Source organism: Leptodactylus fuscus, chromosome 2, assembly GCF_031893055.1.
Source record: "Leptodactylus fuscus isolate aLepFus1 chromosome 2, aLepFus1.hap2, whole genome shotgun sequence".
Taxonomy (NCBI): Eukaryota; Metazoa; Chordata; class Amphibia; order Anura; family Leptodactylidae; genus Leptodactylus; species Leptodactylus fuscus.
The window spans coordinates 217,730,751-217,756,614 of record NC_134266.1 but is presented as its reverse complement, the minus strand read 5'-3'; the positions used below and the strand labels follow the sequence as shown (position 1 = coordinate 217,756,614).

Below are 25,864 nucleotides of genomic sequence, written 5' to 3'. Positions count from 1 at the left end.
CATCATCACACGTGCACAGGGTGGTAAGAGATCGTAAAGCCCATTGACGGAAAGCAACACCCCTAAAGCCCTTTTCTGCTCATTTGTATAAAAGCTTTTTACAAGAAGTGAGCAGCAGTACTGAATAAGAAATACATCATTGTCAACAGCCCTACAAGATACTGTGATTAGTTTATATCTCAATTTTGTGCTGACAGACTCCCTTTAACATGGCACATAAACCAATGATGCATACAATGGAAGCCATTGCTTGCTCTGGGGAAAGTGATGTGCAGGAAGCAGGATGCAAAGACAAACAAACTTTCTATAAAAGGCAGCTTCAAGCATTCAGGATTCTTCAGGAATAATCGGAGTAAAGTGCTGAAAGAGAAAAGAAACAGGATATCAAGCACTGTATACTCTATGGTGAAATAATTGTGTATTTTACATAAAAAGGCAGCAATATAACATTTTAAATATGTAAAAAAAAAATATTACAGCTTCAGATAAAAAGGCACAATACAATCAGCTTCTCAGTTAAGTTCAATTAGGTGCGCGTGTGTGCGTGCGCATGTGTGAGTGTGTGTGGGGGGGGGGGGGAGATGAAAATGTAGAAACTGTATTTATTTATTTATTTTATATCCTAAGGCCAGGGCAACACTGCGACTTTGTAGTGTTACTAAACAATTTTAAACTACTTAGCTACAGTCCATATGAATGTAGTCTTGTAGACTGCAGCTGTCACTCAATAGTCAAACTCTAATAGTAGCAATACAAAAAGTCGCAGTGTAGTATCAGCATTATTTTCCTAAGTCTCTATAATAAATGTTTATTTCAATTACAGTGTAATAAAATAATGGCTGCAATGATTTTTAACCATACATATTCTTACTATAAAACCAGAAATATTTAACTCCATCTTATCTGCAGCGCATGCCCGAACACTACAGTAACTTCAAAGAGCTGACTGGTAGGGTGCTGGGTGTCTGATCCCCAACAATCTGATTTATCCTAAGGTCATCAATATCTTTGATTTAATAAAACTGAATCAGCTCTTAATACATTTTTAAAACAATGTGTTACACTCACCAGGTCTTCCTGCCTGTCCAGGAAACTGGATACAGGATCAGTGCAACTCCTGTAAGAGCTGACAGCCGCTCGAGATGTATAGAAGGCACATTCCTCATCCAGACAGGTCTCCCAAAACCTTTGTTTTGCCGACACAGCAGCTTGTATTCTTAATCGTGCAATTTCAGGTAAAGAGTAAGAACCTGAAGAAAGTTGTAGGTTGTAATTACCGAGCAGTTTTTTACAATCTGTCACATAACAGCTAAATTCAGAGTGTGTGCACCCCACCGTACAGTTTGGAGGATTTTCTGTGCTCCAGAGATAAATAATGACCCTCATGACATTACCTGGCACCTTAGATAGGTGTACTCATATTTGGTGGTTCTGTGCACCATGCAATAACTTTTTACAAGTTTTCACAGGTGAGACATTTAAGATATTTTTAGACTTAAAATTTGTAAGGCACACTGCCTTTATGTGTTCAGGCCCCCTAAGGTAAACCCTTAAAGGGGTCTTCTCTGTTAATATCATGGTTCCCTGCTGAAGGTGGACAGTTGGCCAAAAAATGACAAACCTAATAAGACAACATAGCAAACCTAGGGCAACACAGTAACTTTAGAGGTAACACAAGTCGCCCAGTCAGAATTGCATCTAATAAATGTAAATGTGGTCACATCGCAAGCTCAACTGTCACAATATTTTGTGGATTTTTGTGACCTTGTTTCAGCAAGTCACAATGCTACATTTACTTTCTTTTTCTGTGGTGCAGAAAGGACAACACTGAAATTTCTGGATGCAGTTTTTTTTGTAGCCGTAGTCTAAAGGACAACGTAAGTGCCATGAGAACAAACAAAGAAACTGACCACCAGTCCTCAAACTGGAGACACAGAATGTCTGTCATGTGACACAGCTGAGGACCAGAAAGTAGAGATAACTGCAGACACCATCATTGCAGAGAATAAAAACTTGGGGGAAAAAAAACCAAAACAAAACCTTGTGTCGAGTTTGTTTATTCAGATTTTGCAGCCAAAACGAGGAGTGAATCATAAAGGGAGTGGAAGTATAAAGGACAAGTGGTACTATTTTTTTTTCCTTAATCCTCTTCCAGTTTTGGATTTAAAAACTGAATTAAAAAAAAAAAAAAAAAAACACAACCCTGAAAGTGTTCACACTCTTGAAAGGCTAAATAAGACACTACTGAGAGCAGTCATTTTATATTAGTCTGCCTTTGTCATGCCTTCCTATTTAGTGTAGTAGTGAACCATTTAATATACAAATATATAAATGCATCTTACCCAAAGTGTGCGACTGCAGAGCTTGTACAGCTGGATGGGAGAGAAATGAGAGTGGCAACGGTGGCTTCATAGAAGTCACAATACTGGTATACTGCACATGAGGTTCAGCAATGTTAGGCTGGGATAAAGTTGAAGGAGGGTGCATGTTTGTATGTACTGGCAAGTCCTGTGATGCCCCCTCAGATGCTGCTCCACCAGCATTGTTATTAGCGTTTCCGGGTTGAGTAGCCTCTATTGTCTTTTGTATGGCCGCTGGCTGTTGGTTTTCAGATTCTTTCAAACAATCAGATTTTGTAGTCGGCTCCTGCTCAGAAAAACATGAACTGATTAAATGTACATTATAATACAGATATACTACTAAGAACTCTGGTTAACCCCTTTAAGGATTGTACATGATAAAACAAGAATCGTATGCCTTCTCCTCCGTCCCCCAAACATATTATACTTAGAAAAAAATAAAATAAACTCCTTTCCCCCTTAACTGTAAAACATAGACCCAATATAGTCTTAATGCCAAGGGCAAGGACTAGTATTAGCAGCCAGAGGACAATGCAGTTTTAGACCTGGAGTCACAGAGCTGCTGACCACAGCCAGAACTGATAAAGTATGTTGCAACATTCTGCATTATATGGGCAGCAAGAAAACAGGAAAAGACTGAATCATCTCAAATAGATTGTTCTGTAATCCAAAGAACATTTTTGCCAATAGATTGGTATAAAAAAAAATGTCCCGTTACATAGGTTAATAATCGGTAGGAAGCATTTGTAGATACTGGCCCATATAAGTGGCCTCCAGATCAAACGACAAAAAAGCAAAACTATTCTCTATCGGCTAATTCATCTTTTATGTAGCTCAATTGTTGGTGGCACGTCGTCCTGTGTAAACTGGGACGTGCTGCCACCAGATAATGATCTGCAATAGCAATCGTTCTACCCTCATATAGTTGGCATCATATTGTGTAAAAGTGCAAATGACTGCTGATCTACGTTTCTATATTGTTGATCACTGCTAGTCCACTTGACTGGGTAGTGAACATAGACTCTTAGTCTGTGAGTAGTCTGCAACTGATAATCATTAGAGATGAGCGAGTACTGTTCGGATCAGCCAATCCGAACAGCACGTTCGCATAGAAATGAATGGACGTAGCCGGCACGCGGGAGGTTAAGCGGCCGGCCGCCGTCAAAGCGGAAGTACCAGGTGCATCCATTCATTTCTATGGAGCGTGCTGTTCGGATCAACTGATCCGAACAGTACTCGCTCATCTCTAATAATCATATGAACACCCAGATGGAAGGGTTTGGGGAGTCTCACCTTTTTCTTTTCAGTTTCTCCTGGACATTCAACATCTAAAAACAACCGCACTGCTACTTGTTCCTATAGCAAAAGTAAGAAAGATTTAAAGGAACCAAACTTGCAACTTTGTCTCTATTGTAATGCCTTAGGCCTCTTGCACATGACAGTGTGCTAGTTCAGTGTGTAGTGTTTTTCCCCAGATAGCACACTGACCCATTTACTGAATGAATGGAACATGCGGAAGCACGGCTAGTGTGCATCAACCAGGCCATTCAATCACGACTGATGGCTCGCAAACAATAGTGTGCAAGGGGCCTAGACCTTTTTAGAATCTTTAAGGGACATCAAAATATTCAGCACTGACTGAAAAACCTCAGAGTTTGGAGGCAAACATCATTTTGTTTTAAAATCTTGGCAATGTGAACCACCATCAACAGAAAATGGCCCAGATAGTTATACAACACAGTTTATCATACTTATCAATACTGTTGTACTTTGCACTGTATAAAACTACAAATGCCATATTATTATAGATTTATAAATCTGTCATATAGGCCTTAATAAATCTGTCTCTCTTTCCAACAGGCCAAAATTCATTGTCATTTGTCATTTTATCTATTGCAAAAAAAAAAAAAAAAAAATCATGACAAAAACAGTCTTCATCTGAGTTTACACCATTTTAAAATTTATGAATGTGGTGCTGTTTTTTGCACACTTTTCTGTCCAGTGTGTTACTGTGAATTCTTTAGAACGAGCCATTCTTTCACGTTTGCTAGAACAGACTGCATTTTATATACCTGTGGCAATGGGTCTGAATGGAAAGTGATGTCATTCAATGATCAGCATGTATCCCAATACTTTCCTCCATTAAATGGGCTCTATCATTGGGAAAAATCATTTTTAACTAAGCACATACATGCATAGGCTTTAGAAAGGTTATTCCACACCTACCTTTAGTATGTAAATCCCCTCAGTGGTTTTTGAATGAGCCCGTTTTTATTCATATGCTAATAAGCCTCTTGGTGCACCCGGAAGTCTCATCGTGCACCCTCTGCCTATTCTTTCCTATGTGTGTGTACAGCACAGGCTGCTGATGACTTCCTGCTTCCTGTTTGCACACACAGATAGGAGAGAATAGCAGAGAGGAGGCTGCTGGGAACTTCCTGTGCTGGCTGGAAGCTAATTAGCATATGAATAAAAATGGGCTCATTCAAAAACCACTGAGGCAATTTACGTACAAGAGGTAGTTGTGGAATAGACTTTCTAAAGGTTATGCATGTATGTGCTTAGTTAAAAATGACTTTTCCCAGGGATAGAGCCCCTTTAAGTGTAGGTACCATAAGGTTACGCTAGGTTCACACCTGCGTTCACGGTCTCCGTTCTATGGTTTCCGTCTTCTGCATGCCAGAAGACGGAAACCATAGACCGGGTCCGGGCCGTGAGCGGCGGTGAGCGTTTTATGCTCTCCGCTGCGAAACCGGATTTTGTTTATCCGGACACAGAGTACTGCATGTCCGACTCTGTGTCCGGATTATAAAACCCGGTTTCGCGGCGGAGAGCGCAAAACGCTCACCGCCGCTCACGGCCGGACATCTCTCTCACCCATTCAAATGAATGGGTGAGAGAGACTCCTGCAGGTTTCCGTCTCCTGCCTCTGTTTTAGGCAGGAAACGGAAACCTGCAGTACGGAGAGGGCGACGCAGATGTGAACGAGCCCTTACTGTTATACATTTGCTTTTATTCTCAGACCAAATACATTGTTGGAAGCAAGTTTTGCATTTTTGATCAGTGCCAGTCATTGTTGGTGTAGAAAACGTCAGTGTGCTAAGGCAGCAGACATGGCCAATTCTACAGAGCCTGACTGAAGAGATCTTTGCAACTGGATTTATTTGTGAGCCTCTGGATCAGGGATAGGGAACCTTTGGTTCTCCAGCTGCTGTGAAACTACAACTCCCATCATGCTCCATTCACTTCCATGGGAGTTCCAAGAACAGCAGAGTAAGTATGCATGCTGGGAATTGTAGTTTTGCAACATCTGGAGAGCCGTACGTTCCCTACCCCTGCTCTGGATGGTGACAAACACACTTAAAATGCCATATGTACACTCACAATGTTGGACTCGTTTTTACAAAGAATCTCAGGCGTAGAAGGGGAGAGCTCATCAGCCCACTTCACAGTCGACCTTGCTGAAGGCTACAGAACAGAAAAAAAAAAAAAACAAGATATTTCAAAGACAAGAACAGACCCTTGCATACAATGTTATAAAAAGAAAACTATAATAAATGCTTAAATTCAGTCAATTGAAATGCTAATTAGAGATGAGCGAACACTGTTCGGATCAGCCAATCCGAACAGCACGCACCCATAGAAATGAATGGAAGCACCTGTGACGCTGAGTTTGCCGGCGGCCGGCCGGCGTCACAGGTGCTTCCATTCATTTCTATGGGTGCGTGCTGTTCGGATCGGCTGATCCGAACCGTGTTCGCTCATCTCTAATGCTAATCTTTAACTTACTCGGGTATCGGAAAGTTCAGTCTCTAGTTTCTTATTTGCCATTTCTAGTGCCAAGGCACGTGGAGTTTTTGGAAAGAATGGCTGTTTTGAAGTGGATCGATGGGAGAACTTCTGCAAAGTAAAAATAAAATAAATCTGTAATCCAGAACTTCTGGTAGCAAATTCATGGAGAAACATTACAAGGCTATGTTCACATCTGCATTATGGTTTCCACTAGTAAAGGAGACCACGACCCATTGCCAGATCAAAAGAGGTGCATAAGTCAGAGAGAGTCATCAAGTGCTGCCACCATTAATTTGGCAATATTTGACAGTGTATAGTATAGTATAGGCAAGGACAATTTCCAGATGTATACCTTACATATATAACATACAGATGGTTTTTAAACAAAAATGGCATAGTGACTAAACACAAACTATTGAAACAGAATGTGACCCTCCTTTCATCTTCACTAGTAGTAAAGAGGGGTATACTATTGTCTCTTACCAGGGGTTGTGCTGTTATGGACACTTATTCCATATCCACAGGACAGGAAATAAGGGTCCATTCGCTAAAGAGGATGGGGGACCTACACTCCTCATAAAGCCTCTTTGTGAATGAAGCACCAGTGCCCTTGCAAGACCAGAGAGCCATTCACTTCTATGGAGCAATCAGGACTCTAATCTCCGCCTTGCAACCCCATAAAAGTGAATGGAGCACTGCGAATAGGGGGAGAAGTGTCTATATTGACACAACCCCTAAGATTTAGAGGCACATCTGCCAGGTGCCTCAGAGGAGTCCAGAACACATTTTCAGAAAATTAATAATGATAAAATGCATTAATAGAGGAGATGGGATTATCATTACTAGGTTTGGGGTCCTAAAACCCAGCAGCATAAAAGGACATACTGTTGGTTGAGGAGCCCCAAGCCTGGTAATAAGAAGGTTAATCAATGAGAACATTCCATTCATTACAATGGGCTCATCACACAAATAAGTTACTAATAATATGATAAGAAAGCAAAACAGTGATACTTTAGTTAGAGTACTGCCAAGCCTTGTTGCCAAGCCTGTGTCTGTAGCTGACATGAATATGGTTGGCAAAACTTTATATATAAAAGCCTAAAAGAAATCATCATCTAAACCGTGCCAGTCCAGCCTTTCATTTTGCAGCTTGGCATTGGTAACACTACACCATCCTAAAACCACAGCCTGAACTATTACTCAGGTTTAAGAGCAAATGTAGACAACAAATGCTAGAAGTGTCATCCTCAAAGTTGGATGAATAAGATGAACAGTGCACCTTTACGAGAGGTCTTTGGTAAAAACCCACTAACCCTTTTACCAGCTTAAAGTGCTGAGTAAGTTTGTCTTTGAAGAGGACAATGATGCCAAGCACACAGCAGTTGCCTGCCAGCAGTGGCGTCACAGAAGAAAATATAGAAGATGACCTTGAGGCCCCGTCAGAGGATTAACTTCATATTGATCAAAGGTGAGGAATAATTATTTACTGATGAGCTTTCAATTCGTCTTTAGAAGAACTCGGAAAATTAATGTATGACTCACAATCCAAAACCTTCATTGGAAACTTAGGAAAAGGGCAAAGAAGCTGTAAACTTCCTTAGCCTTAATGTTTTATATGGCAGCATTAACCCTTTACATTCAATCTGGTAACAAATACTAATCATGATAGATCCAATTAATTCCCATAGGGCAGTTTAAACTCAAATACCGCTGTCCTGGGGTGATCTGTGCTTCTGCCTTGTCCTTCAATCCTTACAAGGGTGTTACAGTGTTCCAAGGCTAGGTTCACATCTTCGTCAGTCTCTGTAGAAGACTCCGTCGCAGATTCCGACAAAAATCAGTGGAAAGAAAAGTCCTGCACGGAGCAGAACTAGAATATGCCCACTTATTCTTAGATATAGTCTATTACAAACACTTTCCTCCTGAACCTTATTTAAAGGTTCTGATCATGATCACCTGTTCCTTCTATACTATACAGATTAAATAGGTTTTTGGGAACAATATTGATGACCAATCCATAGAATACAGAGAACAGAGCTGGAAGCAGGTAACGCCCTGTAGTGGCTGTACTGAGGTACTGCAGCTCAGCTCTAGTTCACTTGTACAGGAGCACAGCTGCAGTAACTGAGCAGAGCTCTATACAAGTCAGCAAGCTGCTTGTCCGATAGCTCCTTCTCTCCTCAAAGTTCTTATAAGCTGATGTACGACTAGATCAAAGCTGAAATGTAATCTTGTCATATCAACATAGGACATTTTGAAGAGTAGAGAAGTAGCTGCTGGTCAATGGCTCTGGCAAATTAGAAAAGAAATTCTACAGCTTGTACCGCAGTGCTCATACATACGGCTGAAGACAAAACAAATAAAAAGTTATAATTAAAGGGGTTGTCCCATCACAAGGATCTATCTATACTGCTAGTTTATGTGGATTTAAGAGTTTTCCTAAATACACTGCTTTATCAAAACTGCTTTGTTTGGCCGCTAACTTAATTTATTCTCTTCATGGTTTACACTCCGTTTCTATGGCCCTTAGGATTATCTGCTCATTTGTCAAGTGATGTAGCTGCCTGCTCTCAGGGGGGAGGTAGGGGCTGGGAGCAGCTCTGAGCTGTTTGTGTCTTTTAAGTAGCGGAGCTTCTCAGATAGGGGAGGTGAGAGCTCCGGGATTTCTGAGCTCTTATCAGTCGGTTTAATTAAATTTGGCTTATAAGGGCTAAGATAGGGAATCCGTTACGTCTGTATGTAATGCAAACTGACTCAAATCCAGCTCTGCTACATCAGCTTCACACTGTGGTAATTCATTTACAACCAATCCAGTGCAAGTGAAACCCCGCCCACCTATGTGCCAAGAGAAGCAGGAAGTGAAGAGAGCACAACAGACTGCAGGTTAGTGAACAAGCGTCATGGGAATACCCCTTTAAACCTAATAAAAATAATCTTGATCCTAAAGTACACATGACATTAGGGGGAAAAAAAAGGGCATAAAATAAACAGAAAATGACAGACACAAACCATAGCAGAGGAATTTAATTGATGGACCCTCTGAGCCGATCCACTAGAGGAGTTGTCAGTCATCACCGTCTTAGGAACTCGACAAGGGCTGAATGCTAAATCTGAGGAGTAACAAAATAAAACCCCAAAAGATTAAATAATATTCTTCTACATCTGACACCTTCAACAACAACTCTTAATTCAAAGGGAGTCTACCAAAACTAAAATTGCTACTTAACCATTTAAATGCTGCTGTACGGGCTGTAAGAGACGGTGAGTAGAGATGAGCGAGTACTGTTTGGATCAGCCGATCCGAACAGCACGCACGCATTGAAATGAATGGACGTAGCCGTCACGCGGGGGGTTAAGCGGCCGGCCGGCGTCAAAGCGGAAGTACCAGGTGCTTCCATTCAATTCAATGCGTGCGTTTCGGATCGGCTGATCCGAACAGTACTCGCTCATCTCTAACGGTGAACAAACCTTTTTCCAATGAACGAGAGTCTTGGTGACAAGTAAACAAACTATTAATCTGTATCCAAAAGAGCCATTCAGTGCACCAGGCATGTGGCTGTATTTGCCAGATCGTCCATTTTTGCAAGCACTGCAAAATTGGGACTGGTCATCTTTTATGTTAGGGAATAATGAGGCTCTGGCAGAGGCACTGACATTAATGCTGAAGCCCTACCCTGTGAAAACGCTGCATTTTTTTGCCACAGTGGAAAAACGTTGTTTTACAGTACCTGAAAAGTGAATGAGATTCTGGCGAATACCATCCACACATTGCAGAAGAAGAAGAAAAATCTGCAGCGGGAAAATTGCTGGTGTTTTCCTTATAGGAACAATTAGGGCAGAAAGTCTGCAGAGAAAAACCTCAGCGAAAATGCAATGAAAAATGCTTCGGAAAAATAACGCGATGAGTTTCCGCTAAGTTTTATACTGCAGCGTTTCACTCAGCATCAAAATTGTACATTGATTTATAAAAGGCATGTTCACTAGGTCACTAGACAACAGCCCCTATAATAGAATATAAGTGGTTTAGAAGAGTTTCTGGTGGTGGTGGTAGACTCTCTATCAGACAGCAATAACCATGATGCACAAATTTACAGTACACGTGCAGAAACTGGTGGAAAAAGAAAAGAAGCGGTATAGTCCAAATCCACCAAGATCACTTCCTTCATTTTTTTAAGTTAAAGGGATTCTACCACTAAACCAACATATTTTCTAATTACCACATCGGAATAGCCTGCAGAAAGGATATTCGTCCCTGGCCCGCCGTTCTGTAGAAATACCGTTTTTTACTGGTATGCAAATGAGTTTTCGCAGCAATGGGGGTGTCCCCATTGCTGCCAGAGAACTGTCTCCAGCGACGTCAAAATCTTCAGCTGCAACTGCCTCTTCTGTCTTCTGTTTTCCGTCTGGGTTAAACTGCGACGCCTGCGCAGTTGGCTCTGCCAGTGAGACACCAACAGAGCCGAGTGCACATGCCGGCCATTTTTGGGAGGCCACTCCTGTATTGAACTACAAGAACAAGAGCGGGCTCCCAAAAATGTCCGCTGGCCGGCATGCACAGTTGGCTCTACTTGTGACTCACTGGCAGAGCCGACTGCGCAAGCGTCGGAGTTGACCCAGACGGAAGACGAAGAGAGAAGGGGAGGATGCAGCTGAAGATAGAGGCGTCGCTGGAGACAGTTCACTGACAGCAATGGGGACGCCCCCATTGCCGTTTGAGCACTGGGGCCCGGCCCCATTGCTGCGAGAGAACTCATTTGCATACCGGTAAAAAAAACGGTATTTCTATGGAATGGCGGGCCGGAGGCAACTGAGTAAGGTAGGAGACGAATAGCTTTTCTTAAGGCTATTCCGACCTGGTAATTAGAAAAAATGTTGGTTTAGTAGTAGAATCCCTTTAAGCCAGTGAAAGCACGCTGGAAATGGTTACCATTATTACACTGCCACTTTCCCTTGGCACCAGTGTTAAAATCTTCTCCATTATGTTGTATCATTAAAGTATAGCACTCTGGTGCTGCTTCAATGGATAACAAACATTATTTATGTGTGGTACCAAGGGAGACCGAGGAACCTCAGTTATAGCATCATTAAAGACAAAGCAAAGCAGGCAGGAAGACGTTCCACCAAAGTGTGTAAGAGAAAACAGTATGCAAAGAGATTAAATAACAGGGAATATCCAAGCAGATAACTTTTTTTTTTTTTTTTTTACATGCAGGTGAGTAACAGAAAAGTTACTAAGCCCTACATAATAGGTGCTGGTGGTGACCATATTAGCAGGCCCCATTCCAGTCTGTGCAGCCAAACAATTTGTAAGGTCACCTCTTACAATAAACCTGCCGGGATTTTATAGCAGACTTCCATACTCTGCAGTGCAAAACAGGGAGCATATCAAGTCTATAACCAAGGTACACATGGTCATTTGGAGAACTCTTAAGACCATCAGAGTTGATTCTTTCAGTAGGATACAAGGACCACACTTTTGCTATAGTTCCCATCACCAATAGAAGGGACTTTAAGATGGAAAGTTAACTATGCACACGGATTTTAACACTAGTGCTTCAGAGAGTTAGCCAGCCCTCACAGCAGCTTGTGCTCCTACCTCTATAATTATCTCCTCTGTACAATCCAGGCAACTTAACTTGTTAGCAATATAATATACATGCACTCTATGCTTTACACCCTTAAGAGTTTGCAAATAGAAAAAAACAACCCACCCCAACTCTTAACTAATGCATTGAAGGAAGGGGGGAAAAAAAAAACAAAAAAAAAAACTTACCTTTAATTGGCACTGCCATGGTAGACATACGTCCAAAGCAAGGCTTTGGTGTTGTAGCCTGAATTGCAACAGAGCTTGATGAGGTCTGAAAATATATGAAAAATGACTTATAAATAGTCCAGATGACATAAGGTGGTTGTGCCATCAATACAGATGACAATAAAGTAAACTGAATATGTATTTTAGAGTTACATTTTGTAAAGCGTTATTTAAAAAAAATAAAAGTTTTTCCTACAGAAATAAACGCTTGTATGTGTGTCTGTACGTGTCAGTAGCGAGGCTTTGTTAACTTGACCAGTAGAATACAGTACAGCCTCTGAGTATCTTCACTGAAGTAGGGATATCATTTAGGCCAGAGAGAGGATTTCTTTCCGCTTCTTTGAAAAATGACATGTAAGCGAATCATGGCAAATGGGAACATCCAAAAGACCCTGAGGCGAATAAACTCAGGCTAGCTACATGGCATGTACCACACATATTCTGCCATTAGCCATACACACACACGCACTTATACATACACACACACACACACACATATAGCATTTACTAAAACAGACATATCAGAAGATGGGACAGGTTCTGGTTTAACTTTTCTCTTTTACAGCTTACCATGTTACTCTTTACAGAAACATTTCTGCTCTGCAGAGGGACTCTCTGTGCCAAGCTCAGTTTTCCACAATTCCCAATGGCAACTCCAGTGTTAGAAAGTATACTGGCTAATGCCTGTGAATCAGCAACAAATTCTACAGAAGCTGAACCTAAAAGGAAGATAGAAGACTACAAATCAGGAAAAAAAACAAAACACACAACCCAAAGAAAAGAAAAAGGCTCAGAGAAATGTTGTTGCTTACCTGCCTTCTTTGTAAGATCTCGTTCCCCTACACAAGACTCCATTTCTGACATATTCTTTTCACACCTGAAAATACACTAGAACTATAACTATTAGCTGCAAACATAGATTCATTAACACCTGTCATCATCCATCCATCCATCCACTGCACAAGCACATAAAACCTACCTGGTACTAAAGGTAAAATACTTTGTGTATGTCATTAGGCCACAGAAGAACTTCAATTGTACAATAATGTGTTTGGGATATTTATATTGTATTATGCAAGCAGTAATACAGCTTGGTAATCATACAGTTATTATTAGGGCTAGTTCAAAATCCGCCCCTTTACAATGGTGGTCTATGTAGACCACCGGGCTTTTTTTTTCCGCTAGCGGCGGGCTGCCGCTAGCGGAGAAAAGAAAGGACATGCCCTTTCCTCAGGCGGAAGCCGCGCGGGCTCAGCCGCGCGGGCTCAGCCGCGCGGCTTCCGCCCCCGGCAGCTCCCTCCTATGTCGGTTCATTCATTTGAGCCGACAGTGGAGGGGAAAGCCGCTCACCGCGTCTCTCTCCGTGTCAAAACCCGCGCGGGCAGTTCTCGTGTGAACTGACCCTTAGCTTTAACTGTCCAGTGTCATTTTTCACATTTTAAAGGGAGTGTTGCCAGGCTCAAAACATTTATTGTATCATATAGGTACATTTCTGCTTCTATTTAAAGGCCCCTATGTGGCCACAGACCAATGAAACAATGCAGATATGCTACTAAAAGGGTTAAACAGGTTCTATCATTGATGGCCTATCCTTAAAGGGATTCTATCATTCAGCGAAGACTTCGAGGAACGTACTGCGCATGCGCAAAATTGCGTTGTCGGCACTATGTAGGCAGTACGTTTGGCGAGGTTCGCCAAACAGAGCGTACTGCGCAGGCGTCGTACATCAAGCTGAAGAAGGAAGGGGAGGATACAGAAGAACATAGAGGCAGCGCTGCAGTCGGTTTTCGAACAGTAATGGGAACGCCCCCATCGCATCTCCTGCGCTGGGGGACGCCCCCATCGCTGAGAGAGAACTAATTAGCATACCGGTACAAACCGGTATTTCGAACGAATGGCGCGGCGGAGAGTACTTCCAAAGGTAGGAAACGAATAGCCTTTCTAAAGGCTATTCCGACGTGTTACCTAGAAAAAAAAATTAGTTTTTTTAATGGTAGAATCCCTTTAAGATACGTCATCTATATTAGAGCCACGGTTTGCAATATTGGTTACATACCAAGAGCCGCGCTGCTCATTTGCCATCGCATAGATTTCAATTATATCAATGTTAGAAACTGGATGACCCCTTTAATATTACTACTATACCATGTAGATCTTTGGTTAGTTTTACACACAGTGCCCCTGCATATGATGTCAATCTATGCCAGCTATTTATTTGCTATGTATTGCAGTTCACATTGAAATGTGAGCAATCGTCCTTTGGGTAAATATGAGGGATATTCTATAAGTAAGCACTATGAGGGGGAATTCACACGGAGTAAAGTGGCGCGCAATCTGGCACGTATACGCGTGTGAGAAGTTTGTGCACTCAATGGGAGTTACGATCATATACGGTGCGTAATTTTGCGGCCGCAAAATTACGCACCGTATACGATCGTAACTCCCATTGAAATCAATGGGATCTTTTTGAGCACTCAAACCTCTGACGCGCATAGGTGCCAGATTGCGCGGCACTTTACTCCGTGTGAATTCCCCCTAAAGGTTAATGTATGCACAGCTGATATGTTATCACTATTCTGTCTGTCACTGATGTCACTTAGTTTGAACTGAAAAACCTGATACTATAAATAAACAGATCACTACGGGGTCAATTTAGAAACTTCACACGCACGCCAGGCATCATGAGAGGCTGACTTTCATCACAGCTGAATTATACCTACCCCGAGGGGTACTTTAATAATTGAATGCTCACAGACAAGGAGTTGGGATCATAACGAAATTCTACAATACAGATTTAAAGAGGACCTTCCATCAGTTGGGGCACATGCGGTTTTATATACCACTAGAAAGTCAACAGTGCACTGAATTCAGTCCACTGTCTGCTTAGACGATCTGTGCCCCAGGTGAAGAGCTATTGGTACCGGGACTGACAGCTCTTCACCTGGGGCACACATTGTGAAAGTCGACAGTGCGCTGAATTCAGCGCGCTGTTGGCTTTCTAGCGGTATATAAAACCGCATGTACCCCAAGTGATGAAAGGTCCTCTTTAATCATCTTTCTCTGGATATGCAAGTCAGTCCACAAGTGCTTCAGGGGCAGAACCTGAATTACCAGATTTGCCTATACACAATTGCAAAGACATTACATTACATTTAATTCGCAAATTGTCAACCTTTCTAGTTTATATATGACAGTAAAGTACTCAAAACCAAGGACATCAAAAATAAGCAGTGATTAGAAGTAAATACAACCATGACACCACTCTAACCTTGCAATTTTATCGTATAGGCCTTAGAACAATTGAATGCTACATCACAACTCGCTCCAGATACAGCAGAAGCTCGAGGCCTTTTCTGGAATCCATACAGTATTCACTTCAATAAACTGTAAGTTACTTGTAAACCAAAACACACATACTTCTCTTCTGGTAATACCGAGCTGTCTTCATCTTCAGTGACTGGAGGAAGTGGTGGAGACTTTCCTGTCGCGACCTCCTGACTCTTGAGGGGTAATGAAGTCACACCTGACGCTTGTGCATAGCCAGTCTGGTTCATCTGCTGCAACACTGGATTCTCCTATAGAAGCAGCATAAGACACTAAGAAGCTGCACATTTCATATTTCTGTTAAATTAAAAGTTTTAAACAACTTTATGGTGGTAGAATTACTCCTAACCTGCGACTGCTGCGGATCACCAAGTTTAGAGGCTACAGGTTCCTTTAAACTATTGTTAGAGACATGGCTCTTCGAAAGCAGATTCTGCTTTAACTCAAGTTTTTGATCAGTCACTAAAGAAGAAAAAAAAGTTAGAAAATAAACAGATCTTATACATGGTCCAGATAAGCGGCGATAGCAAATGGTTATTCTCATTAGATAGATGCTGCAGAAACTGCATAACACAACTGAGATACATTGAGCGTCCATTCACTTCTACTGAGATTAAAACAGCATAGAGCAGCGGTGGCACCCCAAAAACAAACAACCCATACTCTCCTTTCATCAGTGCCTGCAGCACAGTCCGGTCCTGCTGCTCCAACATGACCGCTGAAAACCATTTGAAATCAACAGGCACTTTCCACATACCTTTAGTTTGCATCTTGGAGAAGCAAGACATCCTGTCTAAATTGGAGGATGACGACTGGCTTCTTAGTACAGCATACATTGAACTTCTAACCATCTACAAATAAATCATGAAAAGAAACACAACAATAGATGAAAATGAAAATAATGTATAAGAAACTGAACTAAAATTATGTATGAATAAAGTTTAATGGATTTTTCAAGGAAAATTAGTTTTTTGTTTTTTAAACTGATGACCTATCCATAGTATACACTAAACATATTTAGTGGGCGCCACTGAACAAATATGGAGGTGCATCAAGGCCAGGCTCAACATTAGAATGAGAATCAAAGAAAAAAGTTGCAAGCCATAAAAAGGCGCTCAATCCTCAGAATAGAATAAATATAACTAAGCTTTATTTAACACACAGTTAAAAAAACAACCTAAAAAGGGGGCTTCAGGAAGGAAGGAAGGACGGAAGGAAGGACGGAAGGAAGGAAGGAAGGAAGGAAGGAAGGAAGGAAGGAAGGAAGGACGGAAGGACGGAAGGAAGGAAGGAAGGAAGGAAGGAAGGAAGGATGGACGGATGGACGGATGGACGGATGGATGAAGTCCAAGGGTCTAAAATAAAGCAGTAATAGAAATGTGCAAAGCCCTGAGGAACATAAATTAAGATTTATACCACTCTCCCTAAAGTGCTGTCCCTAAGATATATATATATATATATATATATATATTAAAAAAAAAAAAGTATTGAACTATATGTTCTGTGAAAAGAGGGAAAAAAAACTAACAGCAATTATATATGTGATAGATAAATAAAATGTATCATATGACTCATAATAAATATGTTTTTATACCGCAATAATGAACCATTCATAATGTGCATAAGTATTATCCAAAGTTCAGCAATAAAGGTAAAGTGGTAATGTGTGCAATGTGACCCAAATCATAACTAATACCGCTGAAATGAAACCCAGAGTTGCCATGGAGGATGGCATATGCTGGTTTTCTAGATTATAGAACATGCACTTGACTGAAAAGTTTAAAAAACAAATAAATGTAAACCCATGCATAGCTGCTACCTGTGGTCAGCTCCCCTCTCCTGGCCCCACACGTATCACCCTCATAAGGAATTCCTCCTCAGGAAGCCCCCTTTTTTTTACTCACTACTGCTCCGTTAATAATATAGCTGCTGATCTTTCTCAGCAGCAATACTGAGACTATAGAGCAGTGCTGCAAAGCCTAATTACCAATGATGGCTTGCGACCCTCCCTGGCAGTCTTCACACAACCCCCCCAGTTTGTAAACCACTACTTTAAAGGGATAGAACATGCAATAGACTAAGAAGAAGAAGAAAATGAGGTTAAATAAAAAGCATTCCCAAGAGGGTACAAGAATACGCAGAATTATCAGTTCACTTTTACCGTGTTCTTGCCAATGTTGGATGACTGAGCAATTGATGAAACCCTCATAGGCACTCTCTGAGCCAAGCTAAGTTTACCAGTTGCAGCAATGGGCACCCCAACATTAGACAAAATACTAGCTAGTGCTGCTGGATCGGCTTTAAACTCTTCGGATACACCTACAAATAAATAAGTTTGTTTAAGCTTTCACAAAACAATACATGGATGTCAGCAATTCAGTACCCTCAGCAACCTGCCTCTACCCTAATCTGAAATGGGGAAATCTCAGGAGACACTGCCCCTTAATGGGAACCTGTCAAGCACATTTGGTACACAACACCACTAGCAGGCCCAGTGGTTTAGCGCCCTAAGTATCCCTTATAGTAGGTCTGTCTGTGCCTAAGTGTTTAAAAAGCCTATACATACCTAGCACTAAAATTAAGCTGGAGTGGAATACTTCAGCTTCATTGAGTGCACTGGACATTGGGGTAAACTGATCGTGCCAGAAGCACCGGAGAAGTTCGGACAACTTAGTCTAACCTCTCAAGTTTCTGCCACTAGGAGTCTTCCACTTCAATGGGACTGCACGGAGTGAAAGAAGCAGCCCATTCATTTCTATGGGGAGCGCTCGTATCCCCGCTCCCATAGAAATGAATGGAGCTGCTTTAGACGCCGCTTATTCTGAACGTGTTTTACGTTCAGAATAAGCTAGCGTTTACTCAGTGTGAATGCACCCTTACACACATCTGTAAACTGTAAGGACTGAATATTCTGTAAATCTCACAGCTTATAATGTAAGAAAAAGTCTATGTACTTCCGTTTGACTAATATTCCATATGTAACCACACACAGACATCAAGCAGCTTTACAGACTGTGCTTATAGATTGCTATTTTCCTGTATCATGCCTACATGGTAAATGATATAATGGAATGGATACCTGCATATATCGGATGTATATTTGCAGTTCAGAGTTTTTGGATCTTTATGCTCACTTAGATTTTTCTCAGCTATTTGTTTGCTCTTTTACAATTACAACTGGCAGAATTACATGCAAACAAACCAAACTAGTTATAATGGAGAAGGGAGTGAGCAGACTGTTCCTTAACCCTTTCCCGACATTTGCCGTACTATTATGGCCATTATGGCCGCTCGGGAGCTGGCCAGCCCCCAGGCGTCTGCTGTTTTATACAGCAGATACCCAGCGCTAATGTCCACAATCGGTGCCTGATTGTGGCACCATTTTAGCAGCAGCGCGTTGACGCCACCTCCGGCACCCAGAGCATGCTTCAGGGCCGGCGTCACATTGCCATGACAGCCAGGAGCCTTGTGAAGGCTCCAAGGCCTGTCTGCAATGATTTTCTTTTGCAGGCTACATTATGTAGCCTGCAAAAGAAATGGCAATTTTTTTTGCAATGCATTAGCATTGTAATTTATTGTATTAGTGATCAGAAACCCTGGGGTTCAAGACCCCCAGGGAGTCTAATAAATGCAAAAAATGAATAGATAACATAAAAAATTCAAATCATCCCCTTTCCCTAGAATACACAAAAAAAAAAAATTCCACAAAGGAGTGACCTGCTATTCTGAAAACAGTGGGAGTGTCACAGATGTCGCTTCTTATTACCTTTCACATCAGCATGCCTGGACTCTAGATTTTTCTGACCAAGAGTAACTTCTGCTAATGGTTCCCTTCTTCTGTGACTTTGAAGATTCACAGACTGACCTGCATCTGTAGTTACTAGAGATCGATCACTCTTTTGAGAAAAGTTAAAAGGTTGAGGACGAGTGCAAGATTTTTTTTTCACGGCTTTTCCCTAGAGAGAAAAAAAAAAAAAAAAAAAACACACACAATAGGAGTTAAGTTAAAGAAAATGTAGACTTAAAGGAAAGAGTTTACATAATTACTAGAGATGAGCGAGTACTGTTCGAAACAGCAGTTTCGAATAGCACGCACCCATAGGAATGAATGGACGCAGCCGGCACGCAGGGGGTTAAGCGACAGGATGCCGGCCCCGTCTGCGCAGCCGGCTCCATTCATTCCTATGGGTGTGTGCTATTCGAAACTGCCGTTTCGAACAGTACTCACTCATCTCTAATAATTACATTTTACGTTACTGGATATATGACACCTCCCTCACACGTCATAATGTGTCATATTTACACAAGCTACTGGAAAAAAATGGAAGACATGTATAAAAGACATCTGCAGGTCCATTAAGCAACAGAAGCCCTGTACCTTTGGCCTTACCATGTACATTATCAGTTTCTCCTACCAGCCTCAGTAACAAAAGCAGATATACGCAAGATCACACTAAATACAGCCAGACTATTGTTATACATTGTTTTAGGATTGCTTAAGACCTAGTGCCAGTAGTGCTTGGCAACATGCTAAGTGTACAGTCTGTGTTCACTTTTAGGGCTCTTTCACATAAACAACTTTTTTTTTTCCCTTCTGTGTGGTGTCTTAAAAAAAAACAAATAAAAAAAAACCACAGAGCCATTATTTGGGCTAGTTCATACGCGTGTGCATATTTTGTTGCGGCTTCCGCAAGGGGATGCTGGTGCAGTGCACGGCATCCCGTCTCGGCCTTCCGCTCCGGATTAGGCCCAAATCAACGGGCCTAGTCCGGAGGGTGCTGCCGCGATACCCAACTAAAGCTTGTTTCTTTTTTCCGCTAGCAGCATGATGCCGCAAGCGGAAAAAAGAACACTAGCGGTCTCCATAGACCACCATGTGTGCCCCATGTGAACGGGGCCTTATAATGAATGGAGTCATTTACGCTTCTCTTTTTTTCCTCACTAAGTACGATTGAGAAGAGGGATTGTACACAGATACCATCAAAATTTTTCACAGATTTATTGGCTAGCTGATGCTCGAAAATAAAGATAGAATCTTTTCAACCCTTTCCTGCTCAGCAATGCACTAATACGTTAAATATATGCCTAGAGTAACGCAAATTATACAACAGAGAACCAGGACTAGCCATTGGAGTCAGTAAATACTCAGACGCTGTGTATAACTCCTCAGATGCCGTGATCAATAGCAAACATGTCATCAGGGTGGTTTGAGGGCACAACTGTCCCCCTGGCCCCTTGGATCCACCATGAGATTTCGGGATCTGAGGGATGTGCCGCAATATACGGACACAAGGACCACCTAAAAAAAATTTACTAAAAAGGTAATCAAACCATTATGCCAAATAAAAGTACAACTCTTCACACAAAGAATAAGCCCTCACATAGCTATGGTCGTCAGAAAAAACCCTGAATTTTGGAAGGCTGAGAAGGAAAAAGTAAGAGCATTAACCTCCAAACTATCCTGCATCCTTAAGGGTTAATTTTTACTGAAGAAGTTATGGATAGCATTCAGATTGGACATTGATAGTCTAGAATGAATGTTTGAGGGTTTTTTGTTTTATTATAGCCTTAAAAAACATGGCAGGGCAGGGCAAAGCAATGTAAAAGACCTAAATTTCATTGTTGTCCTTTCGCACCTTCTGAAATTGGTTCTGCCAGGACTGATGCAGTTTCTGGAAATCTGGGGGTTGCTTAGCTTTTGAGAGAATTGGTAGTTTGCTTTTCGGAGGGTCTTGTGCTGCAAGCTTCTCCACTGTTGGTTTTGGCATACCAGGCTGACGGCATGTTGGAGAATTCAACCCATTTTCCTTCCCTTTCATACAGATGTTCTTCTGAGCAATGGAAGACTTCCAGTCAAACTCTGATGTATATTCATTGTAAGTTTGCATTTCCAGCAAGAGGACACCTTAGGCACTTTTCACGTAAAGGTTCAGGCAACCTCAAAAATATCCCCCTACAAATAAATTAAAAAAAAAAGGTTCAGAAACTGCAGAAAAGGTTGTATGAATAAAATCAACTAGCATAAGAACAGTGTCACATCTCAAAGCATAGGTTCATCATATATGTCACACACAATATATACAGTCAATACATTGCATGACTTATTCTAGACTGTTTTGCTTCAAGGCTGTGTTCAGATTTCTCATGGTTGTGCTTAGAAACTGTCAACAAGCTTGCTGACAGATACAGCCCTAATAGTTTAGCAAAGTTCCCATCATGGATGAGACAGCTGTTTCTACATCATATTACTGTACAATATCTGGTGTAAAGACAAATCACCAAAGTAAGCCTTCTGCAGATAGCAGGGGGAGTGAGCTTGCGAACAAAACATCACAGCATCATATGATCTCAGATGTAAATAGAAGTGATAAAAGGAGTCTCAAGTAAAATAAATCCAAGACAAAGCAGCACAAGGTAAAGTGAGTGAATATTTAGTACTGTTGTGGATGTATTTGCAGATAACTTTGGAAGCTGGATAACCCTTTTAGGCTAAAGCCCCACGTTGCGGAACCGCAGCTTTTTTATGTGGCAAATTTTGTTGTGGTTTTTTTTTTTTGGAGCCAAAGGCAAGAATGACTACAAAAGTAATGGGAAGTATAGAGGAAACTCTTATACTTCTACCTTTTGCTCAAACCAGTCCTGACTTTGGCCCAAAAAAAACGCAGCAAAATCTACAACAACGAAAAAAAAAAGCTGCGTTTCCACAACGTGTGGCCTCGGCCTTAGAGGAGGAGTTGTCTGGTGGATCACTTTACTGATCCCCCCCAACATTCTTCTTCTGACACTTTCCTTTTCATCTCTGGTCTCTGTTTCATGGTCCCTCTTAAAGAGGACCTTTCACCACTTTTGGGCACAGGCAGTTCTATATACTGCCAGAAAGCTGACAGTGCGCTGAATTCAGCGCACTGTCGGCTTTCCCGATCTGTGCCCGGTGTGAAGAGCTTACGGTGCCGGTACCGTAGCTCTTCTATGGTCAGAAGGGCGTTTCTGACCATTAGCCAGGAACGTCCTTCTGCCTCGCGGCGCCTATCGCGCTGTGCTGTGGAGCGGGGAGGAACGCCCCCTCCCTCTGCTCACACTGCTTGTCCGTAGACGAGCATTATCAGGAGAGGGAGGGGGCGTTCCTCCCCGCTCCACAGCACAGCGAGATAGGCGCCGCGAGGCAGAAGGACGTTCCTGGCTAATGGTCAGAAACGCCCTTCTGACTGTAAAGCGCTACGGTACCGGGACTGATAGCGCTTTACACCGGGCACGGATCGGGAAAGCCGACAGTGCGCTGAATTCAGCGCACTGTCAGCTTTCTGGCAGTATATAACACTGCCTGTGCCCAGATATGGTGAAAGGTCCTCTTTAACACATATGAAATGCCTGTTTAACCAAGCCCTGGCCTCAGCAGTGACCTGGAAATAGCCCCACATATACCTTTATAGTAAACATCAGATGTATGCATCTATATAAGTCTTCAGTAGGTGATACCTTTTTTAATGGCTAACTCATAATGATGACAGAATATGACGTTTCGAAGCTTCCTCTGAGCTTCTTCTTCAGATATAACTAAAACTAGTTTTTAGTTATATCTGAAGAAGAAGCTCAGAGGAAGCTTCGAAACGTCATATTCTGTCATCATTATGAGTTAGCCATTAAAAAAGGTATCACCTACTGAAGACTTGCAAAGTTTTTTTTGTTTTTTATATTTTATAACCACTGGCTAACACGGTACCAAAACAAACATTTGCATCTATATAGGCATAAATTATTCATAGGATCCACAATCCTCTTTATTGAGTAGTAGAGTTGACAACACCAATCAATTCATAGGATAGGTCATCAATTTAAGGTCAGCAGGGATCCCGTTGTATGAAGAAATGAAGCACTCTGATGAATGCTGCAGACTCTTCACAGAAAACCAACTACAGCATGATAGATTGTTTAGTGGTTGTGCTTGGCATCACAGTTGTCCACTGAGTAGAGCAGGGTGACCCTAGGTTCACACTAGCGTGTGGCTCTGTGCGGGGACACGAAAGTCGGGGAGCCTGTAAATTAAAAAAGCAGTTCACGTTCAGAGTGAGCGGAGTAAAACAGAATCCCATTGACTTCAATGAGTTCTGTCTTACGCACGCTACCCATTGAAATCAATGGGAGGCTTTTTAACCCATTGATTTCAATGTGATACACGCGTATATCATGAGTGCACATTATAAATGCTGAGTGAATAGAGTCTAAGCCAAGTCCCCCTATACATGCGAAATCTATTAATGCACCCCAATATCATGCTCCTATGTCTAGCACCTAGAGATGTGCCAGGTCCCCCTGGGGTACACACAGGACACGTTGAGAAGTAAAGCTCTAGGTCAATCATTTGAGAAGTTTTAGACTTTTACCACTCTCAGGAACAGGTGAAGGTCCGAACATCAGATCAGCTGATTGAGGGAGCTAATGCATTGCAGGACATGGCCCTACTATATCACACTGCTGTGCCCAGTAAAGCTATGCTGCCCTACAGACACACGGTACAAGTATTCTTCCCCATACACCCACAGACAGAAGTGTTATTGTAGTGTCAGGGCGGTAGAGAAACCAGAACACGAGACAAACCTGATCCAACCGCCTGTCCTGTGCACTCAGCGCGGCGCCATACAGGTAGCACACCGGTTCTAGCATCGGTTCCGGCCCGTACACAGAGTCTCAGAACTCAGCTCCTAACACCGGCCCAGCTCCAGCCTCACAATTCGTAAAAAGCTGCACTCCCTCATTGGCTGAAAGACGACACAAAAACTTACGTGATCACGTCCCTTGCAGCCAATCGGCTTCCAGAAAAAGCAGTGACGCTAATCGCTCTAACAATCACGTGACTATATGCTTATGGATAAAAGCGATCACCCTGGACACCGTTGGTTTGCACACGGCGAGCTGTGTATAGAGCAGGGCGTGTCACAGGAGGGCGTGTCACACAGGCGCAGTGTAACGTTTGAAGCCGAGGAAACGCCATGATTGTACTCCCAGCAGAGAGGAAAGCTTTAGTGTTGTACTTGTTGTTTTCTCCACGTGGTTTTCAATAAAGTTTAGTTCTCAGCTGTAGAGGAGAGGTTTCCAACAGCTCATTTTTTGAGGACCTAGTAACAGGACACGGCTGTAATAACAAAGCACCCCTGTCAGCAGGGCCGGCTCCAGGTTTTTATGGGCCCTTGGGCGACAGAGCCTCAGTGGGCCCTCTTGTAAAGGAGGTGGGGGAGTCGAGACACTGTACGTTGCAGATGAAGCGAGTAACGTCATGCAGGAGTGTGACGTCACCAACGCCATACCTCCCAATCTTTTAAAGAGTAGAAAGAGGGGCAAAATGTGCGGCGCGCTCTGCGCGCCGCGGCAAATTTAGTTCCACCCACTTTTATGTTGATTCCACCCATTCTCATTCATTTATTATGTGCTCCCACACAGTATAATCCTCCTACAGTCACCCGTAAATTATATGCCCCCCCTCCATCTCTCCCCCAGTTTCATATACACCCTTCCTCTGCCCCCAGTTTCATGTCCCCCCTCCATCTCTGTCCCCAGTTTCATCACGTTCTCCCCCTTCATCTGCCCACAGTTTAATGTCCCCCGTCTCTGCCCCAGTGTCATGCCGTCCTCCCCCCCTTCATTTGCCCCCTCAGTTTCATTGGGCCCCCTCCATCTCTGTCCCCAGTTCCATGCCGTTCTCTCCCCACCCCCTCCATCTGCCCCAGTGTCATGCTGTTCTCCCCCCCTCCATCTGCCCTAGTGTCATGCTGTTCTCCCCCCTCCATCTGCCCCAGTGTCATGCTGTTCCCCCCTCCCCTTCATTTGCCCCCCAGTTTCTTTGGGCCCCCTCCATCTCTGTCCCCAGTTTCATGCCGTTCTCTCCCCATCCCATTCATCTTCCCCAGTGTCATGCCGTTCCCCCCCTCCCCTTCATTTGCCCCCTAGTTTCATGGGCCCCCTTCATTATGTTTCACCTTAATATGTAATGTAATACAAAACAAACACTTACATCACTCACCTTCTATCACTCACCTTCCCTCGTTCCCCCGATGCTCCTCTCTAGTCACATACGCGATGCAGGAGCTGTGAGATCAGCTCCTGCTTAGCTCCGGACCGGCTTGCGTGTGTAGGCGTGATGCGATGACGTCATCGCGCCTACACACGCAAGCCGGGGCCGGAGCTTTAAAGCAGGAGCTGATCTCACAGCTCCTGCATCGCGTATGTATTTCAGCTCATCGGCGGACGGACGCCGATGAGCTGAAATTGTGACAGGCAAGTGCCGGGGGGCCCCCAGAGGCTCTGTGGGCCCCGGCACTTGCCCGACTATGCCGTGCGCTGACGCCGGCCCTGCCTGTCAGTGACTACAGTGTAACTAGTGAAGAGACCATGGAGCAGGTGTGAGGGCTGCACCAGCACCCCCTTTAAATAACTGATCTGGGTTTCAGACCCCCTCAGATCTCTTATTGTCCTCAATTTTTTTTTTTTAAAAAAAATGTAGTTGGGCAAACACCTAAGGCAGGGTTCACACTAGTGCTTACAAATCCCATACCTCCCAACTTTTGAACAACAGAAAGAGGGA

At 42.7% G+C, this 25,864-nt stretch overlaps 1 protein-coding gene across 1 annotated transcript; it reads right to left on the bottom strand.

Moving 5' to 3' along the window:
• TROAP (trophinin associated protein) lies at positions 1–24,008 on the bottom strand. The gene is made up of 17 exons (XM_075265561.1): positions 23,884–24,008; positions 20,925–21,241; positions 19,055–19,244; positions 17,450–17,607; positions 16,046–16,139; positions 15,638–15,750; positions 15,382–15,539; positions 12,777–12,841; positions 12,535–12,683; positions 11,926–12,010; positions 9,162–9,262; positions 6,150–6,260; positions 5,745–5,828; positions 3,654–3,716; positions 2,343–2,646; positions 1,069–1,250; positions 1–360 (listed from the first exon to the last, which is right to left on the bottom strand). Exons 2-17 carry the CDS (start codon positions 21,174–21,176, stop codon positions 328–330), a joined length of 2,142 nt encoding a protein of 713 aa, XP_075121662.1. The 5' UTR covers positions 21,177–21,241; positions 23,884–24,008; the 3' UTR covers positions 1–327.
• Positions 24,009–25,864: the final 1,856 nt, after the last annotated feature.

What these genes read in the sequence shown, in the direction of transcription:
- TROAP (XM_075265561.1), bottom strand. Translation starts at nt 21,176, where the DNA reads ATGCAAACTTACAATGAATATACATCAGAGTTTGACTGGAAGTCTTCC. An exon ending in GGCAGAACCAATTTCAGAAG is followed by an intron (nt 19,245 to 20,924) that starts GTGCGAAAGGAC and finishes TTTTCTCTCTAG; the next exon opens with GGAAAAGCCGTGAAAAAAAA. An exon ending in TGGACAGGCAGGAAGACCTG is followed by an intron (nt 361 to 1,068) that starts GTGAGTGTAACA and finishes TTTCTCTTTCAG; the next exon opens with CACTTTACTCCGATTATTCC.